Source organism: Symphalangus syndactylus, chromosome 11 (genome assembly GCF_028878055.3).
Source record: "Symphalangus syndactylus isolate Jambi chromosome 11, NHGRI_mSymSyn1-v2.1_pri, whole genome shotgun sequence".
NCBI classification, from domain to species: Eukaryota; Metazoa; Chordata; class Mammalia; order Primates; family Hylobatidae; genus Symphalangus; species Symphalangus syndactylus.
The window spans coordinates 23,848,278-23,872,411 of NC_072433.2; the positions used below are offsets into that span (position 1 = coordinate 23,848,278).

The 24,134-nt window shown below is 46.4% G+C and overlaps 1 protein-coding gene across 4 annotated transcripts in view; it reads right to left on the reverse strand.

Annotated features, from left to right (window-relative positions):
• Positions 1 to 24,134, reverse strand: part of WWP2 (WW domain containing E3 ubiquitin protein ligase 2) — a 181,378-nt gene that overhangs the window by 138,557 nt on the left and 18,687 nt on the right. For all 4 annotated transcript variants that reach the window (XM_055297777.2, XM_055297778.2, XM_063611584.1 and 1 more), the window contains 3 exons: positions 17,613 to 17,697; positions 5,410 to 5,557; positions 4,964 to 5,085 (listed from right to left, as the gene is read on the reverse strand). In XM_055297777.2, the coding sequence (XP_055153752.1) occupies positions 4,964 to 5,085; positions 5,410 to 5,557; positions 17,613 to 17,682 (340 nt within the window). In that variant the 5' untranslated portion in view covers positions 17,683 to 17,697. The remainder of the gene's footprint in view (positions 1 to 4,963; positions 5,086 to 5,409; positions 5,558 to 17,612; positions 17,698 to 24,134) is intronic.

Here is a 24,134-nt window from a genome sequence, read left to right on the forward strand (position 1 = left end):
TCAGTTTTGCAAGGTGAAAAGAGTTCTGGGGATAGATGGTGGTGATGGTTGTACAAGGTGAATGTACTTAACACCACTAAACTGTACACCTAAAAATTATTAACGTGATTAACTGTACGCCTAAAAACTATTAACGTGATTAATTTTACATCATGTGTATTTTATCACAACTAAACATAAATATAAGCCGGGCACGGTGGCTCATGCCTGTAATCCCGGCACTTTGGGAGGCCAAGGCGGGCAGATCACGACGTCAGGAGATCGAGACCAGCCTGGCCAACATAGTGAAACCCTGTCTCTACTAAAAATACGAAAATTAGCCGGGCTCGGTGGTGGGCGCCTGTAGTCCCAGCTACTCGTGAGGCTGAGGCAGGAGAATCACTTGAACCCAGAAGGTGAAGGTTGTGGTGAGCCAAGATCGTGCGACTGCACTCCAGCCTGGGCAACAGGGCAAGACTCCGTCTCAGAAAAAAAATAAATAAATAAAAATAAATACATATTGATACATTTTTAAAGAGAAAAAGGCATATTGCAAAATAATATGTTCATGTATAATCTCAATTTAGTTTCACTGATGTCATAAACATCAATATATGTCTACAAATATAAAAAAAAGATCAGAATAAGGATCTGAGGAGAAATAATTATTTAAAAGATAAAATTAAAAAGCTCAAAAATGTATACATCAAAATGTTAACAGTAGTCAGGTATAGTGGTGCACGCCTGTGGTTCCAGCTACTCCGGAGGCTGAGGCAGGAGATGGCTTGAGGCTGGGAGTTTCAGGCTACAGTGAGCTGTGATCGTGCCTATAAATAGTCACCACACTCCAGCCTGAGCAATATAGTGAGATCCCATCTCAATCTAAAATTTAATTAATTGGCCAGACGCAGTGGCTCACATCTGTAATCCCAGCACTTTGGAAGGCCAAGGCAGGCAGATCACTTGAGCTCAGGAGTTCCAGACCATCCTGGCAACATAGTGAGACCTACTCTCTACTAAAAATATGAAATACGGCCAGGCCATGGTGGCGTGTGCCTGTAGTCCCAGCTACTAGGGGTGGGGGCTGAGGTGGGAGGATCACTTGAACCCAGGGGCAGAGGCTGCAGTGAGCCAAGATCGCACCACTGCACTACACCTGAGTGACAAAGTGAGAAACCTGTCTCAAAAAAAATATAAAATATAAAAATTAATTAATTAAAGTAAAATTGCTTTTTTTTTTTTTTTAAGACTTGCTCTGTCACCCAGGCTGGAGTGCAGTGGTGCAATCTCGGCTCACTGGAACCCCCACCTCCCAGGTTCAAGGGATTCTCCTGTCTCAGCATCCTGAGTAGCCGGGATTACAGGCACCCACCACCATCCCCAGGTAATTGTTGTATTTTTCTTAGTAGAAACAGGGTTTCCCCATGTTGGCCAGGCTGGTCACGAACTCCTGACCTCAGGTGATCCATCCGCCTCAGCCTCCCAAAGTACTGGGATTACAGGCGTGAGCCACCGCATCCAGCCATAAAATTGCTTTTAAAAAAACATTAAGAATAACTATCAGGCTGGGCGCGTGGCTCACGCCTGTAATCCCAACACTTTGGGAGGATGAGGCGGGCAGATCACCTGAGGTCAGGAGTTCAAGACCAGCCTGACCAACATGGTGAAACCTCATGCCTGCCTGCCTGCCTGCCTGACTGCCTGCCTGCCTGCCTGCCTGCCTGCCTTCCTTCCTCCCTCCCTCCCTTCCTTCTTCTTCTTTCTTTTCTTCTCTTTTCTTCCTTCTGTGGCCCAGACTGGAATCGACTCGGCTCGCTGCAGACTCCCTGCCTCCGGCTCCCGTGATTCTCCTGCCCCGGGCTGCGGGCTGCCTGGGATTGCCGGCGCGCACCACCACCGCTGCCTGCTCTCCTTTGGCTGGAGGCGCGGTTTCGCCATGTTGGCCAGGCTGGTCTCCAGCTCCTGACCCTGAGTGCTCTGCCCGCCTCGGCCTCCCGAGGTGCTGGGACTGCAGACGGAGTCTCGCTCACTCGGTGCTCGGTGTTGCCCGGGCTGGAGTGCGGTGGCGTGGTCTTGGCTCGCTGCAGCCTCCGCCTCCCAGCCGCCTGCCTTGGCCTCCCAGGGTGCTGGGATTGCAGCCTCTGCCCAGCCGCCGCCCTGTCTGGGAGGTGGGGAGCGTCTCTGCCTGGCCGCCCATCGTCTGGGATGTGAGGAGCGCCTCTGCCCGGCCGCTCCATCTGGGAGGTGAGGAGCTCCTCTGCCCAGCCGCCACCCCGTCTAGGAAGTGAGGAGCGTCACTGCCTGGCCGCCCATCGTCTGGGATGTGAGGAGCGCCTCTGCCTGGCCGCCCCATCTGGGAAGTGAGGAGCGCTTCTGCCCAGCCGCCCCGTCTGGGAAGAAGTGAGGAGCGCCTCTGCCCGGCCGCCCCGTCTGGGAAGAAGTGAGGAGCGCCTCTGCCCGGCCGCCCATCGTCTGGGATGTTAGGAGCGCCTCTGGCTGGCCGCCCATCGTCTGGGAAGTGAGGAGCGCCTCTGCCCGGCCGCCCCGTCTGGGAAGAAGTGAGGAGCGCCTCTGCCCGGCCGCCCCGTCTGGGAAGAAGTGAGGAGCGCCTCTGCCCGGCCGCCCCGTCTGGGAAGTGAGGAGTGCCTCTGCCCGGCCGCCCATTGTCTGGGATGTGAGGAGCGCCTCTGCCCAGCCACCCTGTCTGGAATGTGGGGAGCACCTCTGCCCGGCCGCCCCGTCTGGGAAGGGAGGAGCGCCTCTGCCCAACCGCCCCGTCTGGGAAGTGAGGAGCGCCTCTGCCCGGCCACCCATTGTCTGGGATGTGAGGAGCGCCTCTGCCCGGCCTCCCCTTCCGGGAAGTGAGGAGCCCCTCTGCCCGGCCACCACCCCATCTAGGAAGTGAGGAGCATCTCTGCCCAGCCGCCCCATCTGGGAAGTGAGGAGCGCCTCTGCCCGGCCACCCCGTCTGGGATGTGGGGAGCACCTCTGCCCGGCCGCCCCGTCTGGGAGGTCTACCACGGAGGCCAGAAGCAATGTGGGGGCTGGACGTGGTGGCTCACGCCTGTAGTCCCAGCACTCTGGGAGGCCGAGGCGGGTTGATCACTTGGGGCTAGGAGTTCGAGACCAGCCTGGCCAACATGGCGAAACATATGAAAAATACAACAGACAAACAAACCAACCAACCCAGCGACAACAAAACAGGTCTACCCTGGAGTCATACTCTAATTTTTTCTATTTTCCTCCCTTTCTGATCCTTTATCCCACTTTCTTTTTCTTCCTCTTCCTTCTCCTTCTTCTTTGTCAAATAGAGGATTGAGTTATTATCATTGATGCATACAAAGTCCCTCTCTCATTTATTTTCTCTCTCACTCCCCATTTCTATTCCCCGTCTTCCCATGTGCAACCTTCCTAATATGTTTGATATGCATCTTTTTGTTTGTATGTATTTTTAGAAAATGTTTATTGTTTTGTATGCAAAAGAAATAAAAAATAAATAAAATAAAAAAATGTAAAAAAAAAGAAACCTCATGTCTACTAAAAATACAAAAATTAGCTGGGAATGGTGGCACACACCTGTAATCCCAGCTACTTGGGAGGCTGAGGTGGTAGGGTCGCTTGAACCTGGGAGGCGGAGGTTGCAGTGAGCCGAGACTGCGCCACTACACTCCAGCCTGGGCAACAGAGTAAGATTCCATCTCAAAAAAAAAAAAAAAGAAAAAACAATAACTATTACTAGGTGCTGTGCTTACGGGCAAATTTTGTTTTCCTTCTGTAATTTACAATTTCTACAAGGACTTTCGCTAACCAAAAGCAAAAGTATATTGGCTGGGCGAATGAAGAAGAAAAAAGGACCCTCATGCTGGTTGCTGCATCCTAATGTGAGGCTATCCACAAGTATATTTCCAAATATTGCAATAAATAGAATTCTCCCTGATGATCAAATTACAAAAGGCTGGCTAGGGTTTGGGAAAATAAACACCAAATCAGAAGACAAAGCAATCAGGGAGTTCTCTGCAGGATTAAAGTGGAGGCGCATCTCTGGTTTTAAACAATTCCTCGGGCCAGTGTGGGTTCAGCACATCTCTATGTGCCCAGCCGAAAAGAAAAGACCAGAGGAGACTCAAAGAGCTTTCAAGTGGCCCATCGCTTAAAAGGACAGGCTTGGAGAGAAAAGAAAGACTCTTAAATCAATGTAACACGCTCGCTGGAACGCAACGCTCCCCGCCCCCACCTCTTTCCTAAGCTACATCCACTTTCAGAAAATACTTTCTAGACATCAAGAGAAAAAGGAGCCTTTCTTTCCATGCCATTCATTCGCCACATATGGTACTGCTCTGAATAGAGGCCTTATGAAGGAGGGTCCAATACCACAGCCATGGGCCATGCCACTGACCACAAACAGCAATAAATAGATGAGGATTTATATGTCCGTGACATAGAGGCACATTGGCTAATTCAGATGGCGTGTCCATCACGTTCCAACATCCAGTAAATGTTTACTGAGTGCCGAGTAAGCACAGGGCACTATTTGTAATACTATCCCAGACACACACGTGCACACAGGCATGCACACACACACACATATACGTATACACACAGCTCCTTTGTTCTGTTTTAGGGCTGAGGCTAGAAAAGCAATGATTTCGGCTAGAGGCATTTGGCAGTTTCATTCAACATATCACACATCTCCTGCAATGGGAAGAGAAGCAGAGGCAGACAGAAAGTTTCCAGTCCCTAAGGAAGGATCAAGGGCAACACACCACTGCATCACATTACTAGAGGCCCTGGACAAAGAGGGCTAAACTCTGTAGTAGAGGCAGAGAGGAGTCCTCAGCCTTCCTAAAACTCCAAAGACAGCATCCAAGGAGAACAGAGGTACCGCAGCCCCTAGTCCTGGGGGAAACTGCAACACCAGGTGGATCTGCCAGGTCCTCCCATCCCCACCAATGAATCACGTCGGCGCCCCCTTCATCATACGTACTTTTGCCCCCATTGTTCTTCAAGACATTGGAGAGGTTGACAGACGCGGTGCCTAGCAGTTCATTTCTCAAGGTATGGCAGCTCCAGACCTTTAAATCTAAATGACTCTGGGCCGTGACATTCCTGGAAAACAAATACCTGATTCATTACATCCAAGCAGATCATTCCTATAACTTAGAAGAAAACATTTAAACTAAACTGCTGACATCTTGGGGAGGGGTAACCAAAACAAGCAGACACCCACATATATCCTTTCCCCCCTCAAAGCTGACCCTGTAACCCTCTAGCTAATAATGAACGCTCTATGAGCTCAGTAGTGTAGGAACGACTAAAGAGAGCCACCTTGGGTACCATAGGCAGAAAAAGTCGGAGGTCCCACAACCCCCTCGGAGCACCCTCTCTCTTTCCCCATCTTGCTGCATTCAAAAAGAAGGGGCTTTCTCTTACAAAATGATGATCTCATTCCAGAGAAGCTCAGAGCTCCCAATGCGCTTCCCAGTCTTCTTGGTCTCACTGGGGAGTCCATCCACCGCCACCTCCACGTAGGAGTTAATTCGAGGTTGACGATTATGCACCTTGGGCTTTGCGGACACCACTGGGAGAGAAAGAAAGAAAAAGTCCAAGTTGAGTCCCAGGGCTCCCAGATGCCCCCCTGTGGCAGATGTTCCGGCTCTTTTTAGTTATTTCTTTAAAAAATAAATCAATACATTTTGTTTTGTCTTGATTCTAAAAACTTTTTAAAGAAATGTGAGTACACACACCAAAAAAATATGAAGTGTAAGAAAAAAAAAATCATCCCTAACCTGAAACCACTGGGATAACTGCCAGTGATCATCATTACCAATTTATCATTGGTAAATTGCCTTCCAGATTTTCATCCTTTATTAATTCTTTAAAAATTCTTCACCCCCATAAGTCACTCTTAAATGACTGCAATACAAGCCCATAATGGTATATGTTAACTATTCTTTCATCGTCGAATAGACTGCTTGCAATTGTTCGCTCTGGGGAAATTACCGTGAACATATACATCTGCATGCCTTTCTTGAGTATTCCTCCAAAGGATATGAACACTTTTTAAAGTTCTTAAAACTGCCCATTCCTTTCCAAGAAAGGTAAACCCATGTAGCCTCCCATCAGTGCTACAGGAGAATATTCATTTTACCAGACATCGCAGAGTGCTAAGGGATATGCTTGTTCACTTTTTGCAAATCACATGGGTTAAAAACACAGTGTAAAGATAACAGCTAAGGTCGGGCGTGGTGGCTCATGCCTGGAATCCCAGCACTTTGGGAGGCCAAGGTGGGAGGACTGCTTCAGCCCAGGAGTTCAAGACCAGCCTGGGAACATAACAAAATTTATAATTTTTTTTTTTTTGAGACAGAGTCTCGCTCTGTCGCCCGGGCTGGAGTGCAGTGGCGCAATCTCGGCTCACTGCAAGCTCCGCCTCCCGGGTTCACGCCATTCTCCTGCCTCAGCCTCCGAGTAGCTGGGACTACAGGCGCCCGCCACCGCGCCCAGCTAATTTTTTGTATTTTTTAGTAGAGACGGGGTTTCACCGTGGTCTCGATCTCCTGACCTCGTGATCCGCCCGCCTCGGCCTCCTATAATTTTTTTTTTTTTTCTGAGATAGAGTTTCGCTCTTGTTGCCCAGGCTGGAGTGTAATGCCGCAATCTCGGCTCACTGCAACCTCTGCCTCCCAGGTTCAAGCGATTCTCCTGCCTCAGCCTCCTGAGTAGCTGGGATTACAGGCGCCTGCCACGATGCCCGGCTAATTTTTGTATTTTTAGTAGAGACAGGGTTTCACCACGTTGGCCAGGCTGGTTTCAAACTCCTGACCTCAGATGATCTGCCTACCTTGGCCTCCCAAAGTGCTGGGATTACAGGCGTGAGCCACCGCACCTGGCCAATTTATAAATTTTAATTGAAATAAATAAAGATAATATTTAAGATTTTATGAGTACTTATTAAAGACCCTCTGCCATGTGCACACATTATCTAACTGAATCCTCACAACAAACCCATGAGGCAGGGAATATATCATCACCCCATTTTACCCAGGAGAAAACAGGCTTGAGAGGCAAGGTCACTGTCCCATTCTACATAGCCAGGGAGCTACAAGCCAGACTGTGCACCCAGCCGGCCTGATTCCACATCATGCTGCATATTATTATTGAACTTTACTTATTTGTTCTATTGCTGTTCTTCAATTACCAGCAAGGTTGAATATTTTTGCCATGTGTCATTAGTCATCTACATTTCTTCTTCCGCTCATAGCCTTCATGTGGCAACAATTCTGATGTTCGTTTGGGACCAGCAAGCCAAAGACTCATGGAGCACAAAGCTACGCAAGCATCACGCCAAGGAGCTAGACAGACATCCTATTGTATATTACCCCGGTGGAAATGCCAGGTCGCTAGGGTAAAACACATCTAGATGTCTCCCATCCTGCCCCAAATCAGAGATACAACTGATGCTCCCTTGCCCGTAATGGCAAGTCTATCCTAGCCTGAGCTTCCCTGTTTGAGTATAAGCAAATCCCTCCCTCCCAAGACTCTTCTGAAAGGTGACAGTCCTACAATGGTGTCTACAACTTGGCAAAGGCCAAATTCACCTTCAGATTTTTTATAGCTGTAACTGTCTTCCTCAGGCCCCAAAGGAACAGAAGGGAGGAAGGCAACAGATAAAAAATCAGCTGTGGCTAAGATTCAGAAGCGACAAGGGAATAGTACTAGGAATAAAGGTTTGTGGTACTGAGGCATGGCCCAGGGTAGAAAAATGAGGTGCAGTGATTTACACACGGACCAAGGTTAACTGAGGCCACCTGGTGGTAAGAGCATGAATCTACATGCCATTAAAAAAATAGGGACTACAAACGGTGCACGACTTAGGACGTTTGACTTTACAGTGGTGGGAAAGCGATATGCATTCAGTAAAAACTGTACTTTAAATTTTGAATTTTGGTCTTTTCGCAGAATAGTCATATGCGGTACTACTGGGCAGCGGCAGTGAGCCGCAACACCACTCAGCCATGTGGTCACAGGGGCAAACAATTGATACTCTGCCGTGTACCCCTTCGCCAGATGATCTCACCTAGCTGCAGGCTATCGAAGTGTCCTGAGCACATTTAAGGTAGGCTAAGCTATGATGCTTGGCAGATTAGGAGTATCAGATGCATTTTCAACTTGCGATATGTTCAACTTATGATGGATTTTTCAGGACGTAACCCCACTGTAAGTTGAGGAGTATCTGCGCTGATACACATACACATTTTTTCCTGAAACTCTGAGAGTAAGCTATAGATGTTGTGCCCCTTTACTCCTAAATACTTCTGGGTGTATTTCCCAACAAACACATTTTCTAACATAACCAATAGCACAATTATCAAAATCAGGACATTTAACTTTTTATAATACTGAGATTTAATTTACAGACTTTATTCATATTTTGCCAATTGTCCTATCAATGCTCAACATAGAAAAAAAAAATTAAGAAAAAAAATTTGTTCTGATCCAGGCCCCAATCTAGAATCATATGTGGCATTTAGTACTCTTATTTTGAAGCAGGGCATGGTGGCTCACGCCTGTAATCCCAGCTCTTTGGGAGGCTGAGGCAGGCAGATCACTTGAGGCCAGGAGTTTGAGACCAGCCCGGGCAACATGGCTAAACCCTGTCTCTACCAAAAATACAAAAACTAGCTGGGCGTGGTAGGGCACAACAGTAGTCCCAGCTACTCAGGAGGCTGAGGCATGAGAATTGTTTGAACCCAGGAGGCGGAGGTTACAGTGAGCTGAGACCGCACTCCAGCCTGGGTGATGGAGCGAGACTCTCAAAAAAAAAAAAAAAAAAAAAAAAACCTCCTATTTTGAAGTTTCCAATCTATAGAAAAATTGAAATAGAACAATAAATACTGCATACTCTTCACCAATTGTTATCATTTTGCCACATTTGCTTTCTGTTCTATGTGTCTATAGCATCACTACCCACGAGAACTTCCATCATGACGAAAATGTTCCACATCTGTGCTGCCCAGTACATTGCCATGAGACACATGTGGCTATTGACACTTGAAATATGGCTAGTGCAAATAAGGATACGATTTTTAAATGCTATATAATTGTAATTTAAGTGTAAACAGTTCTATGTGGCTACAGTGACTATCCTATTGGACACCACAGGTTATAGATAAATGCCATCTATGTCTCTATGCATGTGTGTGTGTGTATATATCCACATTTTTTTTCCTAGGTAAAACCATTTAAAAGTAAGTTGTAGACCAGCTGGAGTGCAGTGGCACGATCACGGCTCACTGCAGCCTCGACCTCCCCAGGTGAAGCAATCCTCCCACCTCAGCTTCCTGAGTAGCTGGGACTACCAGCGCACAACACCACGCCTGGCTAACTTTTTAATTTTTTTTGTAGAGACGAGGTTTCACCCCATTGGCCAGGCTGATGTCGAACTCCTGGGCTCAAGGAATCTGCCTGGACTCAAGCAATCCACCCGCCAGAGCTTTCCAAAACACTCGGATTACAAACATGAGCCACTGCCCAGTCCCCAAACATATTTTTAAAGACATTTTTCCCCCAATTCGGTACCTAATCAATATATACAAATTGCCTGTGGCTACTATCTCCTTAATCTTTTAAAATCTAGAACATCCTTCCTTCTTTTCCATGGCAATGATTTTTGTTTGTTTAACTTTTTGGTTTTTTTCTTTTATAATCCCAGCAGCTTTGCCAAGGCAACAATGATTTTTAAAGACTTCCACCAGCTGTTATAAAGAATGCAGCAAACTGCTCTCTCTCTCCTCTCTCTCCTCTCTCTCCTCTCTCTCCTCTCTCCTCTCTCCTCTCTCTCTCCTCTCTCTCCTCTCTCCTCTTCTCCTCTCCTCCTCTCCTCCTCTCTCTCTTCTCTCTCTCCCCCGCACGACCTGACCTCTACCTCTCCAATAAAGATCTCTTGGCTGCTAAAAAAAAAAAAAAAAAGAATGCAGCAAATTCTACATTTTTCTGATTGTGAAACTGCCTTTGCAAAATTATGACAGAGAAATCGGGACATAGTTGATTCCATCTTACTTCTGATTTCTAAGCTGTCCTTGGTCATTCCTGGGCATGGGCCAAGCTAATTTTGGGAGAAATTTAGTTTATAGTTTCTTTTTTTTTTTTTTTTTTTGAGACAGGGTCTTCCTCTGCTGCCCAGGCTGGAGTGCAGTGGTGCAATCTCATCTCACTGCAGCCTCCACCTCTGGGGCTCAAGCAATCTTCCCACCTCAGCCTCTCAAGTAGCTAGGACTACAGGTGTGCGCCACCATGCCTGGCTCATATTTGTATTTTTTGTAGAGACAGCGTTTCCATGTTGCCCAGGCTGGTCTCAAACTTTAAGCCTGAGCTCAAAGCCATCCACCAGCCTCAGCCTCCCAAAGTACTGGGATTACAGGCATGAGCCACCACACCCAGCCTATAGTTTAATCTTAAAGCAAGGCTAGCTGGGCATGGTGGCTTATGCCTGTAATCCCAACACTTTGGGAGGCTAAGGGAGGCAGATCACTTGAGATCAGGAGTTTGAAACCAGCCTGGCCAACTTGGTTAAACCCCGTCTCTACTACAAATACAAAACTTAGCCGAGCGTGGTGGTGCACACCTGTAGTCCCAGCTACTCGGTAGGCTGAGACACGAGAATCGCTTGAACCCAGGAGGCAGAAAGTGCAGTAAGCTGAGATTGCGCCAATGCACTCCAGCCTGGGTGACAGAGCAAGACCCTGTCTCAAAAAAAAAAAAAAAGCAAGGATAATAACAGCCCTTCCCAAAACGAAGCCACCTTTGTAAAACTAATCAACAGCCACAAGGTTAGGATTATGGGAGGGGCTTGAATTCTAATAAGAGGTAGGTATAGTTTCTATAATCCCTTACTGCTCGGGAGTCATGCAGCCAGAGGTCACAAGATTTGTGACTTCCCCAATTGCTCCCATAGATAACATCACTATTGCAGAACCTAAGGTTGGTCTTTTGAGATTTTTTCTGACTTTCTGGCAATCTACTGACCTTGCCTGGGCTTGTGACTTGACTCGTGAAACAAATTATCCTGTGGCCCCACCCAGAAGTGGACTCAGCAAAGAAGGACCATTTTCCACACCTCTATAATCTCATCCCCAACCAATAAGCGGCACCCATTCCCTAGTCCCCTGCCTGTCAAATTGTCTATAAAAACTCTAACCTCTGAGCCTCCAGGAAGACTGATCTGAGTGATAACTCTGTCTCCCATATGGCCTGTTTTGTGTCAATTAAACTCTTTCTCTAATACAATGCTACAGTCTCAGTGAATTTATTTATTTATTATTTTTTTTTTTTTAGATGGAGTCTCGCTCTGTTGCCCAGGCTGGAGTGCAGTGGTGCAATCTCAACTCACTGCAACCTCTTCCTCCTGGGTTCAAGCAATTTTCTGCCTCAGCCTCCCGAGTAGCTGGGATTACAGGCGCCTGCCACCACACCCGGCTAATTTTTTTGTATTTTTAGTAGAGACAGGATTTCACTATCTTGGCGAGGCTGGTCTTGAACTCCTGACCTCGTGATCTACCCACCTAGGCCTCCCAAAGTGCTTGGATTACAGGTATGAGCCACCGCGCCCAGCAGTGAATTTATTTTGTCTGTGCAGTGGGCAAGAAGAACCCACCGGGTGATTACAATTGTTTCCTCATGATTAGATTCGGTTTAAAGGCCAGGCACAGTGGCTCACCCTGTAAATGCAACACTTTGGGAGGCCGAGGCAGAAGGGCCACCTGAGCCCAGGAGTTCGAGACAAGCCTGGGCACCACAGTTAAGACCCCAAATCTACAAAAAATAAAATATTAGCCAGGTGTAGTGGCTCACACCTGTAGTTCCAGTTACTCGAGAGGCTGAGATAGGAGGATCCCTGGAGCCCAGGAGGTCGAGGCTGTAGTGAGCTGTAATTGTGCCACTGCACTCTAGCCTAGGTGACAGAGTGAGACCCTGACTCAAAAGAAAGAAGAATACTACATAAGTTATGTCGTGTACCTCTTATCACATACATTAGGTTGTCCTGCCATTGGGGATACTAAGTTTGAACACCTGCTTAATGTGGAGTTGGCCAGGTCTCTCCACTGACACATTTGTAACCTACAGTTAATTGGCAGGGTGATATTTTGAATATTTCTTGTTCTTAAAAGACAGGCCAAAATAAAGATATGAGCAAGTTTATCTAGAAAGTCTCTTTCACGAAATGTATCTTTATACACAGAGTCGCGACTTTATGTGAGATTTAGCTTTTAAAGTCAACAAATCAGGCAAAAATCACATAATGACAAAATTATACACTGAAAAAGCTCTTAAGAAGGGACCACAATAGAGTCTGGCATCTGCTCTCTCAATAAGTTCCAAACAGCTCGTTTCTTGTTTTATACTATGCTTTTCAGAGATCAGTTTTTCAGTGTTTCTCTAGTAAAATATCAAATAAAATAGCTGGCCTACGTTTAAGGGCCCCGATGCATTTAAAAATGTACCTTAAAACACCAGCATCACACTGTGTGTGGGCAGGCACAAGGGAACTGGAAACCGCACAGTCACACCCCACAGGTTACACTATCAGCTTTCTTCATGAAATGCACGGGAAAAAGAACCACCTACACTATTTAAACGGTTATTTCTCTCTTTCTCTTTCCCGCCACCATTTTCCTGAATGGTACTACCAAATCTGTGTAGGTTAAATATGTGTATAATGAGATACACCAATATTATCAAGCTGGCTCTTTCCACCCTGGTAAGAAAATTCACCTTGAGGAAAGGCAACAGAAAAGCCTTTAGAAATAAGTATGTGCTGGCCAGGTGCAGAGGCTCACACCTGTAATCCCACCACTTTAAGAGGCTGAGGTGGGAGCCAGGTGCAGTGGCTCACACCTCTAATCCCAGCACTTTAAGAAGCCAAGGTGGGAGAACTGCTTGAGTCCAGGAGTTTGAAACCAGCCTGGATAGCACAGCAAGACCTATCTCTATAAAAAAAATTTAAGAATTAGCTAAGTATGGTGGTGTATGCCTAGAGTCCTAGCTACTCAGGAGGCTGAGGCAGGAGGATTGCTTGAGACCATTTTGAGGCTGCAGTGAGCTGTAATCATGCCACTACACTCCAGCCTGAGCAACAGAGAAAGACTCTGTCTCAAAAAAAGAAAAGAGGCCAGGTGCAGTGGCTTATGCCTGTAATCCCAGCACTTTGGCAGGCCGAGGTGGGTGGATCACCTGAGGTCAGGAGTTTGAGACCAGCCTGACCAATATGTGAAACCCCGTCTCTACTAAAAATATGAAAATTAGCCGGGTGTGGTGGCAGGTGCCTGTAATCCCAGCTTCTTTGGAGGCTGAGGCAGAAGAATTGCTTGAACCTGAGAGGCAGAGGTTGCAGTGAGCCAGCATCACACCACTGCAGCACTCCAGCCTGGGCAATAGAGCAAGACTCCATCTCAAAAAAAAAAAAAGAAAGAAAAAAAGAAAAGAAATAAGTGTGTGTGGCTGAATAATATGGCCCCAAAACGGACCTCAGGATGTTACCAGGTCCAATAGGCCGACTTCTGCTTTGACCTAGATAGACTTGCTAATTATTAGCTAAGGTAATAAAGTCTGTAGTCCCCAGTTTAAAACCATATCAGTTCACTCTAATGCATCTCCCTACTCAAAAGGGCAGAAGCAGGCAAAAGACTCCAAGAAATATAATTAAAATATTTCAAGACTACAAAAAAAAATCAATAATGTAATAAGAAACAGGCAAAGAACATGAACAGGCAATCCATAGAAAAGGAAATACACCTGCCCTTAAATATATAAGATGCTAAACACTGGCCGGGTGCAGTGGTTCACACATGTAATCCCAGCACTTTTGGGGGCTGAGGCAGGCGGATCACTTGAGGTCAGAAGTTCGAGACCAGCCTGGCCAACATAGCAAAACCCCATCTTACTAAAAATGCAAAAATTAGCCAGGTGTGGTGACACATGCCTGTAAACCCAGCTCCTTGGGAGGCTGAGGCATGAGAATCGCTTGAACCCAGGAGACAGAGGTCGCAGTGAGCCAAGATCACACCACTGCACCCCAGCCTGGGTGACAGAGTGAGACTCTGTCTCAAAAACAAACAAAAAAAAAGATGCTAAACATCATACAGTTGACCCTTAAACAAGAGAGGTTTCAACTATGAGGGTCCACTTTTACATGGATTTTCTCCTACCTTTGCCACCCCAGAGACAGCAAAACCAATCCGTCCTCTTCCTCCTCCTCCTCAGCTACTCAACATGAAAATGATGAGGATGAAGACCTTTATGGTGATCCACTTCCACTGAATCAATAGTAAATTGTTTTTCCTCCTGATGATTTTCTTTTCTCTAGCTTATTTTATTGTAAAAATACAGTATATAATACATGTAACATACAAAATACGTGTTAATCAACTGTTTCTGTTTTTTTGTTGTTGTTGTTTTCTTTGAGACGGAATTTCGTTCTTGTTGCCCAGGCTGGAGTGCAATGGTGTGGTTTTGGCTCACAGCAACCTCGGCCTCCTGGGTTGAGGCGGTTCCCCTGCCTCAGCCTCCCAAGTAGCTGGGATTACATGCACCCGCCACCACACCTGACTAATTTTTTTGTGTATTTTTAGTAGAGACAGGGTTTCACCATGTTGGCCAGGGTGGTCTCGAACTCCTGACCTCAGGAAATCTGTCTGCCTCAGCCTCTCGAAGTGCTGGGATTACAGGCGCGAGCCACCGTACCCAGCCAATCAACTGTTTCTGTTATTGGCAAGGCTTTCAGTCAACAGTAGGGTGTTAGTAAAGTTTTGGGGGAGTCAAAAGTTACATGTGGATTTTTTTACTGAGCAGGGAATCAGCACCCCTGACCCTCATGCTGTTCAAGGGTCAAATGCATAAGTAAAGAAGTGGGAAATAAAACTACACTGAGAACACAAGCTTGCACCAATGAAACAGGCAAAAGTTAAAAGTCTGACAACATTGTGCTGGTAAAGATGCAGGGAAACAGGCACTCTCGCACATTGCTAGGAGAGTATTCCTTCCAAGGAAAGCAATCTGGCTCTCAAAATTACAAAAATGCATCCCTTGTGGTGTATCTTGGAAGAGACGCACAAGAAACATAATACTGGTTTCTTCCAAGCAAGAGCACTGAAGGACTGCAGGAAAGAATTTTGAACTACAAGAGCCCAGGCACAGTGGCTCACACCTGTAATCCCAGCACTTTGGGAGGCCAAGGCGGGGAGATCATGAGGTCATGAGTTTGAAGCCAGCCTGCCCAATATGGTGAAACCCCATCTCTACTACAAATACATAAAGTAGCCAGGCGTGGTGGCGCACGCCTGTAGTCCCAGCTACTCAGGAGGCTGAGGCAGAAGAATTGCTTGAACCCGGGAGGCAGAGGTTGCAGTGAGCCAAGATCGTGCCACTGCACTCCATCCTGAGCAACAGAGCAAGACTCCATCTCAAAAAAAACAAACAAACAAACAAACAAAAAAGTTAGCCACGCATGGTGGCACACAACTGTAATCCCAGCTACTTGGGAGGCTGAGACAGGAGAATGGCTTTAACCTGGGAGGAAGAAGTTGCAGTGAGCCAAGACAGCGCCACTGCACTCCAGCCTGGGTGACAGAGCGAGACTCTGTCTCAAAATATAATAATAAAAAAATTAAAAATTAAGATTTTTAAACTACATGAGTATATTATATAAATAACATTTGCATTTCAAAAATACTCAAGAAAAATATTCCCAAGAGACACAATTTTGCCTCTGGAGGACCAGGCTGAGGGGTCTGAGCTCAGATACTGAGAGCCACTCTCCCATCTGTGACAGCTGCACAGCTATGGAACCCAAAGCAACATTCTCTCGTTCAGGCACTATTTACTGAGGGCCCACTATGTGTCAGGCACTGTTCTAGTGGCTGGGGTAGTTAACAGTGACCAAAGCAGACAAAAATCTCTTACTGTGGCTCTTACACTCTATTGAATGAGACAGTCAACAAATGAAATAAATTAATTAAACAGGGACAAGGGCTGAGAAGAAAAATATAAAGAAGGGAGGGAAATAGATGTGATGATGTCAATGAGGAAGGTGGCTTTGGATCAGGGGATCGGGAAGAGGGTGGCTTTTGAGAAAAGGCCTAAGGAAGCAAAAAGCATTTCACTCAGAGGGAACAGCAAGTGCAAAGGCCCAGAGGCAGAAGCCTGCCCAGTGTATTCACTGAAGAGCAAGGAGGCTGGTGCAGAGAGAATGTAGACCAGGAACAGGAGATGAGAAATGCGGGGTGGGGAAGGGTCACATCACATGGGAGCTTTGGCTTCTACTGTGAAATGGAGCACCCTTGAACGGTTTGAGCAGAGGAGTGACAAGACCCAGCTTACGTTTTTCTTTTTTTTTTGAGACGTGGTCTCGCTCCGCTCTGTTGCCTGTGCTGGAGTGCAGTGGCACAATCACAGCTTACTGCAGCCTCGAACTCCTAGGTTCAAGTGATCCTCCTGCCTCAGCCTCTGATTTTTTTTTTTCATAGATGGGGGTCTTGCTCTGTTGCTCAGGCTGGTCTCAAACTCCTGAGCTCAGGTGATCCTCCTGCTTTGGCCTCCCAAAGTGCTGATATTACAGGCATGAGCCACCACTCCTGGCCCCAGTTTACATTTTAACAAGATCACTGGCTGCTGAGTGACCAACAGACTGAAGGAGGGCAAAGTGCAGAAGCAGAGAGACAGGACAGGAGGCTACTGCCTTAACTCAGGGTGGAGACAATGGTGGCCTGGACTAGGCTGGGACCTAGGGGTGGTGAGAAGTGGCTGAATTTTGAGTGACACATTTTGAAGAGTGAGTCATCAGATATGCTGATGGGTTGATACAGACAATGAGGAAGAAAAACCAGGACCTCAGCTACAGACAGGCTAAATTTTAGATGTTTACTAAATATTCAAGTGAAGGTAACAAACTGGCTACTGGTTATAAATCAGGAGTTCAGAGGAAAAGCCCAGAGGATTGATCTTCTATTGGTGGCATTTAAAGCCAGAGGTTGGATGAAGCACGCAGGGAGTGAGTGTAGGTAGCAACGAGCCCCAGGGCATGAAGAGATCACCATTTTATTTTATTCAGTTTTCATTTTATTTTGTTTTTGGGACAGGGTCTCACCCTGTCGCCCAGGCTGAGTGCAGTGGTGTGATCACAGCTCACTGCAGCCTTGAACTCCCAGGCTCAAGCGATCCTCCCACTTCAGCCTCCTTAGTAGCTGGGACCAGCTAGCATGCACCACTATGCCTGGCTAATTATTTTATGTTCTGTAGACACAGGGCTTCCCTATGTTTCCCAGGCTGGTCTTGAACTTCTGGGCTTAAGGGATCCTCCTGCCTCAGCCTCCCAAAGTGCTGAATTACAGGCGTAAGCCACTGTACCTGGCCTGAAATCACCATTTTAGACAATTTTAGCCAAAAGTTCCTTATGTTCCTGCTCCTTTATTTTCTTTCTTCTTCAAGAATTACAGCTACAAGACGACAATCCCATGAGAATAAATAATTAACACATGTAAACTATTTCACAAAATTTGGCTCCCCAGACGAAGGTGTGGTTAGATTCCCCCTCTTCCCTGGGCATAGACAAGATAAAGATATTATACAGTGCCACTCACCTTTCAAAGTGAGCTGAGACTTCTCAAAAGGCAGGGCCACTCCTGCCCGGCTAGAGCTGGCAGATGCCATATCATCACCATGAAGCTGTAAGACAAACAGAAGAGAGAATTTAGAGAATATCTGATAAGACAGAGGAGTTGAACTCAATTTTAATATTTAAGCTTAAAGAAACAGAGGCAAGAAAATAGAAACGTCCAAGCAACTGCAACCAGGGTATAGCTTGTCTTATAATGACTTAATGAACCTGGACAGGTCTTAGGAGAGACTAGAAAGGACACAGGACTGTTATAGCAAAGTCTAGAGGAGGCAGAGTCTACTGAGGCATCTCCGCCAGGCGTGGTGACTCACGTCTGTAATTCCAGCACTTTGGGAGGCCGAGACGACCAGATCACCTGAGGTCAGGAGTTTGAGACCAGCCTGACCAACATGGCAAAACCCCGTCTCTACTAAAAATACAAAATTATCCAGGCATGGTGGCGCATGCCTGTAATCCCAGCAACTCCAGAGGCTGAGGCAGGAGAATCACTTGAACCCAGGAGGCAGAGGTTGCAGTGAGCCAAGATCGGCCATTGCACTCCAGCCTGGGCGACAAGAGCGAAACTCCATCTCAAAAAAAAAAAAAAAAAAAAAAAAAGATTGGCTGGGCGTGGTGGCTCACGCCTGTAATCCCAGCACTTTGGGAGGCGGGTGGATTACGAGGTCAGGAGTTCAAGACCAGTCTGGCCAAGATGATGAAATCCCATCTCTACTAAAAATACAAAAAAATTAGCCAAGCGTGGTGATGGGTGCCTGTAATCCCAGCTACTCAGGAGGGTGAGGCAAAGAACTGCTTGAACCTGGGAGGCAGAGGGTGCAGTGAGCCGAGATCGTGCCACTGCACTCCAGCCTGGGTGACAGAGCAAGACTCTGTCTCAAAAAAAGAAGAAAAAAAAAAGACATCTCCAAAAAGAACATCACAGATTCACAGCAGAAAGACAGCTAATCTAGTGTGCTACCTGTGGAGCAAGTTTGCTGCAAACACCTCAAGGAGGGTCTCTGGCCAAATGAGTAGAATCTGATAGTAATCCTTGCTAAAAGTATAAGGCAAAAAAAAAAAAGGGGAAAGAGAAAAAGAAGACAACTAACACAATTCTTTAAATGGGTAGGCTGGGTGCAGTGGCTCATGTCTGTAATCCCAGCACTTTGGGAGGCCAAGACAGGTGGATCATCTGAGGTCAGGAGCTCGAGACCAGCCTGGCCATAATGATGAAACCCCATCTATACTAAAAAACAAAAAATCTATCAGGCATGGTAGTGGGTGCCTGTAATCCCAGCTACTCGGGAGGCTGAGGCAGGAGAATCGCTTGAACTCGCAAAGTGGAGGTTGCAGTGAGCCGAGACTGTGCCATTGCACTCCAGCCTGGATGATAGAGTGAGACTCTGTCTCAAAAAAAAACAAAAAGATGTGCAGCATCATTCGCCATGAGGTGTCCCTGTCATTCTGTCTTGGCTAGAAGCAAGTCTATCTTGTACTTTGAATGGATCTTTTACTTGTATGTGATTTTGGAACATCATCATTTGACATTTGAAAAATATTGGTTCATTGAGTTCTGCAGATTTTCCAAATGTTGACACATTTCATTATGCAATATCCAAAAGTCACATTTGTGAATGTCACCACTGATCTCATCAGACAAGTCTTTAAGCATTGGGAAGCCATTGAGCTCTTGGTAGTAGGTAAAAGCATTCCAAAAGTCTAACTTTCACTTGAAACCTTTCACTTAAAAACTCATATCCGCTCCCCTTCCTCCCTCCTTCCATCATCTCTGCTACATTGTCTTTTGTCTTTTTTTTTTTTTTTTTTTTGAGACAGAGTCTCACTCCGTCACCTAAGCTGGAGTGGTACAGTAGCATGATCTCGGCTCACTGCAATCTCTACCTCCCAAGTTGAAGTCATTCTTGTGCCTCAGCCTTCTGAGTAGCTCGAATTAGAGGCACCAGCACCACCTGGCTAATTTTTGTATTTTTAGTAGAGATGGGGTTTCGCCATGTTGGCCAAGCTGGTCTTGAACTCCTAACCTCAAGTGATCTGCCTGCCTCAACCTCCCAAAGTGCTGGGATTACAGGTGTGAGCCACTGCACTCGACCACTCTTTCTTAAAAAAAAAAAAAACTCATATTTTATCATTGGTAACAAATACTGTGTTGTTTTCCTCAAAGTGTCGGGCTCACTTCATTCATTTTCAAGAAAAGGCTTGCCAAACACCCAAATCTAGTAACACGTTTGTCTGTTAGATGTTTAAGTAAAAATGGTACTTCACCCAAAAAGCAATTAATTCAGCTCTCAATTCAAACAACCGTGCTTTTTCCCAACACACCATTATACTTCAACAGGCGGCAGAAGAGCTTTTGGAGTACTGCCCATTTCAGCACACAGAATATTAAAAAGACGTGCTCAGGAGTCAAGACTTCACAAAATTAATGAATTTTACCACTTTATCAAGGACATTCTCAGGCGAACCTGGCTTTTTCTTTTCTTTATACTGAGAGTATGTGTGGTGAAGGATACCATGACCACAGCAACAGCCCAATTGGTGCTAGCACCAACTGCTTGACTCACCGTTGCTTCTGGAACATTGGTGCAAATGGGATCACAGTGAAAAGGCAAATGTTAATGTCATTATGAAAATAGTTTGGCCAGGCACAGTGGCTCACGCCTATACTCCCAGCGCTTTGGGAGGCCAAGGTGGGTGGATCACCTGAGGTCAGGAGTTCGAGACCAGCCTGACCAACATGGTGAAACCCTGTCTCTACTAAAAATACAAAAATTAGCCGGGCATGGTGGTGGGTGCCTGTAATCTCAGCTACTTGGGAGGCTGAGGCAGGAGAACTGCTGCAACCTGGGAGGCAGAGGTTGCAGCGTGCCGAGATCATGCCACTGCACTCCAGCCGGGGCGACAGCAAGACTCCGTCTCAGAAAAAAAAAAAAGAAAAAAGAAAAGAAAGAAAAAGAAAATAGTTTTAACCTTGCAAAACCCTAAAAGAGTCTGGGAGGCCTCCCAATGTCTGAGGACCACACTTGAGAACTGATGCTGTTAAATTCTTGTGCCTTTGTATCTTATGTTTTTTAGAGATGGTATCTCACTCTGTCGCTCATGCTGGGAGTGCAGTGGCATGAACATGCTCAGTGCAGCCTTGAACTCCTAGACTCGAGCAATCCTCTCACCTTGGCCTCCTGAATAGCTGGGACTACAGATGTGCCACCACAACTCTAATATTTTGTTGTTGTTGTTGTAGAGACAGGGTCTCACTACGTTGCCCAGGCTAGTCTCAAACTCCTGGCTTCAAGCTATCCTTCTACCACAGCCTCCCAAAGTGCTGGGACTACAAGCATGAGCCACCAAGCCTGGCCAAAATTCCTGTTCTATTCAACATCATTAATACCTTGTGTCACTCTATTTGTATGTGACCTCTCTCCCTGACTTCCCATTTTCCTTTTTTTCTTCGATATTATTATTATTACTATTTAGACACAGGGTCTGGCTGTATTGCCCAGGCTAGAGTACAGTGGCTATTCACAGGCATAATCATGGCTCACAGCAGCCTCGAACTTCTGCACTCAAAGGATCTCCCTGCCTCAGCCTCCTGAGTAGCTGGAAATACAGGATCGGACCACCAAGCCCAGTGCCTGACTTATCTTAAAGAGTTGTTCAGCTTTAAAACATGGTTATTAACTCACCATATTACTCTAAGAATGAAAGCCCTTGGCCAGGCGTGGTGGCTCACGCCTGTAATCCCAGCACTTTGGGAGGCCAACGCAGGCAGATCACTTGAGGTCAGAAGTTCGAGACCAACCCAGCCAACATGATGAAACCCCATCTGTACTAAAAATACAAGAATTAGCTGGACATGGTGGCACGCGCCTGTAATCCCAGCTATCTGGAGGCTGAGGCAGGAGAATCGCCTGAACCTGGGAGGCAGAGGTTGGAGTGAGCTGAGATCACGCCACTGCACTCCAGCCTGGGGGAGAGAGTGAAACTCCATCTCAAAAAAAAAAAAAAAAAGGACAAAAGCCCTTTATATGAGAATTAAATATAGCTACAGGAGAGGCACAGTAGCTCACATCTGTAATCCCAGCACACTGGAAGGCTGAGGCAAGAGGATCATGTGAGCCCAGGAATTCAAGACCAGCCTGAGCAACATAGTGAGACCTTGGCTCTATTTTATAATTTAAATTTAAACTTAAATAAATGTAGCTACGGCTAAGTGACAATGATTTTGACATTTTCCATAGCTAAAGTCAAACAATGTCATGCTCCAAGATTTTTAGCAAACTCGAACAGAATTTGTCTTATTTATGTGATATATCCAGTTTCCAAAAAGATTTAAAGTGGCTAGTTTTTCTAGACTAGTCTGTAATAAGCATTTCACTTCCAGTGGAAACCTCTGAAATGGTACTTAGCAAATGGAATACAATACCAAACTCTTCTTATCAAGAGCTCCAGAGAGACCTCCAGGTTACCAAATCCCATAGCGATTCTCCGTCTCCTCTTATATCACTGACCTACTGGCAGCATCTGACACAACTGATCACCCTTTCATTCTTTAACCGCTTTTTTCCCTCAGCTCTCAGGACACCAGTCCTGCCTCACCCTCCTCCTGCCCCACCTGAGCCTTCTTGGTTGGCTCCTGCCCCCTCCTCAACCTCAAGCAATCAATGTTCTACCTCTTCTCAGTTACCTCATCCTGTCTCAGGCTTTGAATGTTATCCCTTTGTTTGTTTGTTTGTCTGTCTGTCTGTTTGTTTGAGATGGAGTCTCGCTCTGTCACCCAGGCTGGAGTGCAGTGGCACTATCTTGGCTCACTGCAACCTCTGCCTCCCAGATTCAAGAGATTCTCCTGCCTCAGCATCCCGAGTAGCTGGGATTACAGGCACCCGCTACCACGCCCAGCTAATTTTTGTATTTTTAGTAAAGACAGGGTTTCACCATGTTGGCCAGGCTGGTCTCGAACTCCTGACCTCAGGTGATCCACCCGCCTCAGCCTCCCAAAGTGCTGGGATTACAGGCATGAGCCACCACGCCCGGCTCCGGAAATTGAATCTTAACAGTATTGAGAGGTGGGGCCTTGAAGAGGCGATTGGATCATGAGGGCAGATTGATGTTACCTCAGGGCTGGGGCCATTATCTCAAGAGCAGGTTTGTTATAAAAGCAAGTTCAGCCCCTCACGTTTCTCTCTAGCTCTCCTGCCTTTCCTTCCACTTGGGATGTGGAGTACAAAGGCCCTCGCCAGGATATGGGCCCTCCACCTTAGACTTCCCAGACTCAAATACAAAGAATAAATCTCTTTTCTTTATAAATTACCTAGTCTCTTTATAAATTATCCCGTTTCTATTACCCAGTTATGGAAACACAAAATGAACTAAGACACCGTCTAACTCAGAGTAAAAGCCAGCGGGCGCCTATAATCCCAGCACTTCGGGAGACTGAGGCGGGCGGATCACCCTGTGCTCAGGAGTTCAAGACCAGCCTGGGCAACATGGTCAAACTCCATCTCTCCAAAAAAAATACAAAAATTAGCTGGGTGTGATGGCACATGCCTGTGGACCCAGCTAATCAGGACCACAGAGTTGGGAGGATCACTTGAGCCCAGGTCAAGGCTGCAGTGAGCCACGATTGTGCCACCGCACTCCAGCCTAGGTGACACAGTGAGACCCTGTTTGAAAAACAAACAAACAAAAAAAAAAAGAGTAAAAGCCAAAGACCCGCAAATGACCTTTGACGTCCTATGCAATACCTTCCCCCCATTTCCACACCCCTCTCTGACCTCACGGCCACTTCCTGCTCCCCAGTATCCCCCCACCCTCATCATGCTATGACTACCGCCACACAGGCCTCCTCACTGTTCAACTATCCCTTGAACGTGCAGACAGACTCCCATCTCAGTTCTTTTTTTTCCTTTTTTAAAGTCAAATTTAGCACTCGGGGGTTGTATACAAACTTTAGTGACACTAATGTTAATAAGTTCTGATAACCCACTACCATGGGACCAACCTGTTTTTTTGAGACAGGGTCTAGCTCTGTTACCCAGGATGGAATGCAGTGACATGATCATAGCTCACTACAACCTTGACCTCCTGGGTTCCAGTGATCCTTCCGCCTCAGCCTCCTGAGTAGCTGGGACTACAGGCATTTGCCACCACATCCAGCTAATTTTTTTCCTTTTTTATTTATTTATGTATTTATTTTTTGTAGAGATAGGATCTCACCATCTTGCCCAGGCCGGTCTTGAACTCCTGGCCTCAGGCAATCCTCCCAGCCCCACCTTCCAAAGTGCTGGGATTACAGGCATGAGCCATTTCACCAGGCCAAAAAGATGATGTTTTGACTCACTTAGACTAAATTTGTCTCGGCAAAGCAGTAAAAAGATCAACTCTCTTTGCTACCCATCAGATTAGAAAGAGATGAGAAGCCTGACAATTAGTGTTGGAGAGAAGTCTCACATGCCTGTGGAGGCAGCGCACATTAGATGGCAACTGACGA